Source organism: Lepisosteus platostomus, chromosome 20 (assembly GCF_059453375.1).
Source record: "Lepisosteus platostomus isolate fLepPlt1 chromosome 20, fLepPlt1.hap1, whole genome shotgun sequence".
Taxonomy (NCBI): domain Eukaryota; kingdom Metazoa; phylum Chordata; class Actinopteri; order Semionotiformes; family Lepisosteidae; genus Lepisosteus; species Lepisosteus platostomus.
In genome coordinates, this window is record NC_142630.1 from 13,103,986 (window position 1) to 13,111,515 (window position 7,530).

At 41.2% G+C, this 7,530-nt stretch overlaps 1 protein-coding gene across 2 annotated transcripts in view; it reads right to left on the minus strand.

Annotated features, from left to right (window-relative positions):
• dok4 (docking protein 4) overlaps window positions 1-4,319 on the minus strand; it is a 49,073-nt gene extending 44,754 nt beyond the window's left edge. The window contains exons 1-2 of one of the 2 annotated variants that reach the window (XM_088613719.1): window positions 4,241-4,319; window positions 3,464-3,571 (exon numbers count right to left, since the gene is read on the minus strand). In XM_088613719.1, the coding sequence (XP_088469845.1) occupies window positions 3,464-3,571; window positions 4,241-4,275 (143 nt within the window). In that variant the 5' untranslated portion in view covers window positions 4,276-4,319. Of the gene's footprint in view, window positions 1-3,463; window positions 3,579-4,240 lie in introns of those variants that run through there. The other variant, XM_088613720.1, reaches the window with a different exon arrangement.
• Window positions 4,320-7,530: the final 3,211 nt, after the last annotated feature.

Here is a 7,530-nt window from a genome sequence, read left to right on the forward strand (position 1 = left end):
AAGCAGGCTAGCAGTCAACTTACAGTAACAGCACCTCCATCAAACGAGACACTAAAAGACATTTGTAACATCCGTATAATTCAAAACACAGATATATCCTAACTATACAAGCTTTCCCTTGCACAGCACGACAATATACTCTCTGTATCCTTCCTATTCTCCACCTTAAAACTCTCCAATTATCACAAAGGTATTGCAATTAATCACAGTAGCCCTCTTTGTTCAGCTCCCACAGTGCACGATTTATGTATCCACAGGCACCCAATGACAGAATATGATTTTCCAGGACAGATCTTGTTTAATTCTTAGAACCTGACAGCAACAGGACATGGTGCATGTACAGTAATATTGTATATCAGTCATTGACAGCGAAACAAATGTATCGATCGGGTGTTGTAAAAGAGCTTCGAAACAAAGTACCAGTGGGAGCTGGGGATTCTTTTCTCTTTCACCAGCATAGCGGCCCATGATGGACTGCACCAGAGCACACCGGCAGAGGGAATGACTTTTTAAAAAATGGGTGCGCAGAGGAGAAAGAACAGATGTCCCTTTAGCAACGCTTGTTCATTTTTCCCTCCAAGCTGTTTAATGAATGGTCTGCTGAAGGTGCTGAACAAAATGCTTCCGTGTGCATCTGGGCTCACTAGGTTTTAAATACAGGTTGGGCATCGGGCAAAAGACGGCTGTGAGGGTCTGACTCTGTCTGATCCCTTACCTCGGCTTCTCAGTTAACACACATGTTCTTCAGTGACTGACTGTCAGGAGTTCAGGACCAAACTGCCAATACTAACACAGTCTTACTGAGATCAAGTGCTCCGAATTCAGCTAGGCCGTCTGCCGAGCTTGAAAAGAGCAGCTCGGATCAGTGCTCCACACACTTTTTGGATGTTCTCCGTTCATCTTCAACCAAAACAGTTGGGAAAAATCCCTACAACTCCGGTGCAATTTAAGCTCCCAACCAGGGAGAGGGTGGAGACATATTGTACACAAGAACCATGATGCTACATAGTTGGCATTCTCAATTTTTAATGAAAGCAACCATCACCTCCTTTATAGTGAGAATGACACACCGCTCCTGATAAATGTTGAAAGAGTGAAAAACTCTTGTTTAAATACACCACAGGGGGTTCCTTTAGTGCACAATTTTCTTCTTTGCTTCCTCTTTTAACCTCCCCCAAGTACAGTTTACATGAAGGATAATAAAAATGGAAATGCCTCTCTCTAGAAAATAATAGCAGAACATCCGCTGGGCGAACCGTGCATTCAAATTTGTAGAATTCATTCATTTCAAAGAGGAGGGAGAATTGTTTTTCACTCACGGCTTTGTGTGTCAGTCTCAATATGCTTGTGCAAAAACAGCAGATCTGCAGCCTTACTTTAGATATAAATTGTAAAGTCAGTGTTTGCTTATCAAACACTGTCACGCCAGGTTAGCTTTGTAAGGTGCAATGCTTCTTTTCAAAGAGCATCAAATAATCACAGTAATGATACTACTGAATCATTCATGAAGCACCAATAATCCCTATCTTGGGGATCCAGTTGTCGAGGGGAAAATCCATTTTTAAAAGTATGACACGTTCACAATACTTCTATATAACTAAAGGTATATGAGATATGTACAAATCATTCTAATCAGGAACAGGTCATTTAATAACTATCTTAGAAGACACTTCCAAGCCTGGTATTCTGAAAAATGTTACCGTTTGGAAAATGTATGGGCTAATTCTGCATGTTATTTTTATTTTTGTGTTTAAAAATGTACAATAGTCCATGTTTCTGATTCAAGGTAGCACAGCATGTTCAACTTTATATGGGGAAATAACCATGATCTCACAAACACCGGCTGGATTATTAAACAATATTGTTTTTTATCACGCAGATTTTGCCGCTGAGATTAATTATATCCCTAAATGAATGTCTACAACAAGGCAGATAAAGCAGAACACTTTCGTCAGTGAACGATTCTCGTTTGCAAAAACAAAGGATTTAGTTAGAATTAATTGTCTTGGAAGACACAATAGACGCAATTATTAGCGATACTTCATCTTGAAGGGAAAACGTATATATCTAATCTATTTTAAAACGGAATTTACGATTTCAGAGTTGAGCCCTCTTTGTTTTCTCTCATCCGCAGAACAGATCAATAGCCGTTTAGTATAGCCGTTCTGGGCATTTGTATTTTGAATGTTGTGAAAATGTATCAGATGTCAATATTGCTGTTTTGGAATCTGCAGAATAGATCTGTCAGCGAGATTCTCCACGAAACGATTAGCGCAGCACTAAAGATCTTGCTTGAATTTATGATCCACATTTCTCATTCATATCATCTAAGACAAAGATAAGATCATGGGTTTGCTAGAAATAATTTTAAACTGCAAAGATTGTTTTCAGTTAAGCTCTAGCTGAATTCAGACTTCACTCTGACTACAAATAGTTTTTTTTTAAAAAAAAAAGATCTAACCCCACCCCAGCTGTAACATCCTTATAAAATATTCAGGACAGGTCTGGATTACCAAATCTTTGTTTACCACGTAAGATAAACAGCTGTAATACTAGATACCAGTCTCGTCAATAAGAAAGCAATTCTGTCTTCAAATTACGCTTACGCGCCCGTATAAATTAAAACGTGTTCATGAATGGAAGAAGGTCGATCGATCACCTGTAATTCTGCGTGCGGAACCTCTTTTTAGCAAAGTGGATGAAGTCACCAGAACGATGAATGGAAACAGCATCATACCTGCATGCATTTATTTGCCAGATGTATTTGAGAGAAAATATTTGGCATTTTTAACTTGATGTAAGCTTTGGTCCTGAGTGACAAAGTTCAAGTTCCTGGGGGTACTACACACGTCAAAGGTTACAGGACAAAGCTATAACGCCTACACACACGCTGTTTAGATCAGCCGAGCAAAGTATAACGATAAAAGTCGTGAATGGGCGTTTAATGCTCAATAATAATGTTCAGCCCATATTATAAAGTAAACTTTCTAAATATACTCCTTTAATATTTGTATTATCTGCCCCCTGGGAAAATGCGTTCAAATATAGCCATAAGCATCAGAACCGTAAAGAAGCTATATAATACAACTCTAAATGTATCTGACAATAAAAGGTGTCTTTCACCGTTTGCTTCTCAATAAAGGACTGCTGGAGCAAAAGACAAATCGGAACCAAATCTTCCTTAGAAACTGATACAGCAATAACGATCAGATGAAGTGTGTAAACCCCGTTAATTATCTTTGGTAGGCTGCAAAAATGACAAAGTGCGGAGGGAACGGAAAAGGTGATAAACGATTCACTGGCAATCGTTTTCTGCACACACAATTAGATGAATTCAAGGAGAAAATCACCACATCAAAGGCAGGTACTGTAGCTACTAATAGACCTCCAATACGTGCGCAAACGCATAGGAACGACACATCCTGCTATGTGGTTCCAAGTGCCCACCAAACTGGCAGCCTACCTGGGAGACGGGCAGTCGTCACAGGCGCGGCTTGATGCAGGCGACCCTGACAAGTTCCGTCGCTCCCCAGCCCAGCGGATGCGTCTGTGACCTTCAGGTGCAGTACGGCTGCCGGGTGAAAATGAAATGCAAGTTGTTCAATAATCCCATGAAGGCTAGGGTGCTGTGAGCATGTACGACTGTCTGTATTTGCAGAAGGCAGAGGCAGATCCTTGCCTGTAAGCCGACGGCAGGCTCCAGCCCAGCTTGATGGCTCGGAGCTGTATTCAGTGTAGCTTCTCGGAGCCAAGCTATAATTTAGCGAGACAAGTTTCAGCACAGTCCCATTCTACCGCACATCACAGTATGTGTGCGCAATGGATTTTGCTCATTCACCTCGAGTCCAGTCCAAAATCATTCGTACAACACGTTTAGATTGTGTTCTTGGTTTCGGTTAACTGTCCTTGGCTTTCGTCTTAAGAACCTAGGAAATAAGGAATTTTCTTCAAGAAAAATATCTGCTAAGAGCACCTAATTAAAGATATACGAGTATTCTCCACAACACGTTTCATAATCTTACAGCGTCATATTTACGAAAGAAAAGAAAACTCCTTGCACAGCAATAGTCCTTTATCCAATTTTAAACATGTTTATATATGACGTGAAACATTATGTGCCGTTACTTCATTCATAGTAACCCATATAATGCCAGAATATGTTTTATATTTTCATGATTGTTTCAATAATAATACAAGTCAAAATAAATGAAAGAGGTTCCCATCTTGAAGTGATCCTTACCTTACAATTATTATTCCCTTAAATCTACACGACATCAAACGAAGGGAGAAGGGGAGGGAGGTGTACCGTTTAATGCCACGGACTCACGGTTATTCTGATTACCTCGTAATCGAATGATTACGGTACTTGGAAGGCCAGTGATTGAACTCCTCCCTCGGAGTGTAATTATCTCCGGCAGGAAGGTTTGTGATAAAGACCTGCAGATATTCGCATAATCCCTTTAAACGCACCCTGTGAGGCTCCTGCTTCTTAAAAGACTGCTAACAGGCTAGTTGGTTCGTGTCAAATGGGCACAGTCCCAAAAGTGAACCATACAAAAGCCGAAAACCGGCTACTGGTTTTGCTGATAAGAAAGATTTTGGGACCATTTCATCTCTAAAATAGATTATAGGGAAGTAATGCACACAATAAAGACATACGCAAGTTTACAACGCCCTGTATGCTTAAAAACATAAATATATTTACTTTTTGAAGGCTGACAGTCACCTGTCTGGAAAAAAACAGGAATTATAGGATGAATGATGAGGAGGAGGGATGCAGTTCAAATAGCACACTATGATGATGGATATTACTGTGTGCTGTCGGAGTTAACCTGTGAGAAAGCACAGTGACACCAGAGGTGGAGCTGATATGGTTAATTAGAAAATCACCTCTGCAACCTGGACCTACAGTTAAAATGGAAAATAATTGTTTCTGGGTGGACCCAAGAGTTCACTGTAATCTTCTGAGAACCACGTGTTTGCTAAATTATTATTTAAAAAAAAATATATCTATATATGTGGACTTGCAAATTGAATCTGCATGCCTCAAGACCTCCGTTTCCCCCAATATAAAGGAGCATTAAAATGTTTTCTATGCCGTCTCCGAGTCAGAAACGCAACTTCTGTGCTGTCGCGATATTCCAACGATCCTTGTTTGAAGACCTTCAATCGCACACAGTGTGTAGCGCCCATACAGACAGTGCAAAAAGTAGGTTTTCTGTCACTGAAGCCAAACGCATGGAAATGCACTGCGTGCAGTCAGACATCACTACTGAAAAACAAAGCGTCTGCATTTTGCTTTACGTCGTATACAGAGCCATCAGGCAGACGGTATGAATGGAATGCTTTCTTAAAAAAACTAGACAACTTTTCAACAAAAACATGCAACCATGGCAGAAGGCTTTATTAAAATACCCCAGGAATAGTACAGAAAGGACTTTCGTCTCGTATATCCCAGCCACTTAATTTTATTTCATGCTTCTGTTGACAATCAGTCCAACCACATTTATATTCTCCAAAACAAGCCCTCGGTCCTTTCCTTCACTCGAGAGAAGCAGAGCGGCGATGCCAGCCTCTCAGAATGCAAAAGGAAAAGCAGCTCCGTTTAAATGACAATGCGTGCACCCTCTCCCAAGAGCAGCCCTCTGGAGAGTCGGGACAGACCGCCGGAACACAGAGACGAGCCCTGCTCCAGTTCTGGCCTCCCGCTGGGGGCTGTGGCGGCTGGGAGAGGCGCGCCAGTTCCCCGAGGGGCGCTCGGCTGGAGCTCCGTGCGGATGGAGTTTTCGTGACACGGCAGAATTTTCAGCTAGCGTTCTCTCCCGGGAAGCCGAGCTCGGAGCCCCAGCCCGAGACGAAACGCGGCCTGTTTACGATGGAGTGAATTATAATGAGCGCACAATGTTCCAAGAGAGATGTTGCTGTAACAGCCTTCATAAAATCCTGGCCACACCAAACTTATGAATCACTGAAGGATACTAAAATCTGCAACAACAACAACAAAAACAATCTACACTAAATCTAAACCATTCTATCTAAATAGAATTAACTGTGATAAAGAATGATATATAAAAAGAGGTTGCATCTTATTTTATTCATTTTTCATGGATACTATTCCTAAAATTGGTATGGCTGCAATATTTCAAAGTAGTTATTTCTGTCTTCCATAGTTTACATGTTAAAAGATCGGATACTCCTGGCAGTTGAGAGAAGTGAATGTGGTGGTTACAACATCACTTGTCATTGTAGGGGAGGAGGGGGGCTTGTGTGATTGTGATGGACTGAATTCAGTTTGGAATTGGATATGAGTCATTGTATTGTTTCATCCATCCACTGAATATTTTTTGGAAAGTTTGTATGTCAAATATCCTCCCAAGTCATTAAGTCTAGAAATAGACAGGAACCCATCTCTAGTGCAGCCCTAGCCGTATCTTTTATTAGTTCAATTAACTTTTGGATTTCCATTAATTTTACATTTCGGACAATATCTAGATTAGGGTTAGAGTTCATGTTCCTTTTTAGACTGCGGTCGACGTTACGATTGCTGTGTTGTAATGCAATCAAGCCCCCAGAGTTGAGAAATCTAGAGCCATGACGATGCAGGTACAGAACAAGCTGATTTTCAGCCTCCAGAAACGGGACAATGTTAGTCCACAGCCCAGCGCCACACAGCCTGTTAAACACTGCCCTGCCCAATGGAAACAGAAAAGGGACAGATCGCCAAGTTCCAAACGGGCAGAATCGTCACGTGATTTCAATTCCAAAACAGAATCTTGAGGCAGCAGGGCCTCAGGACAGAGGAATCTGCACTGTAGCATTCTGGAGCCAGCCAGCAGATAGGCTCTTGTGATAATGGTGACAGATGAGGCTGGTGTGGAACTGGAAACAGACACCAAGATATCTGAGCAGCAGGGCAGCAGGGCAGCAGCGCACAGTACGCTAACAGCACTTACACTGAGCTGCCACATGACATTCTTGAGTTTTTGTGACCCCATGTGCCCCCAGAAAGCATTTTAATGAAGCCTTTTAAGATTCCGATAGTACTTACACTCCTAAATGGAGCCACTCTTGTTATAGGTTGATAGACTGGGATACATCTGAGTCGAAAGCCTGATAAAAGCTTTGACTTCAGCAAGACTTGATACTGAAAAATGTCAGCCAGCCTTTTCTTTTTTAACAGATATGAAACCAAACATCTTTAAAATAGACAAGGCTATATTATTCAATCTGCATTAAAGCAAGCCTATACATCAGCCATGTTCAACATTCCCCTTTTTAATGTTTACAACTTCTATAATTTGGCTATTGCAAATATTCCAAGCAAATTACATGTGCACCCATGTAAACATCTAGACATCTAGGTACTTTATTGGAACAATCCTGACAAAGTACCTAATTTGTAACAGCAATGTCACTGGGACTTGAACCCACGACTTTCTAGTTTTAAGCCCAGAACCCTAACCACTGCTCCCTCAATGAAAGCTATAAACCCAACTGAGCGCATCAGATGAGCATTTCAGAAAAGTATCT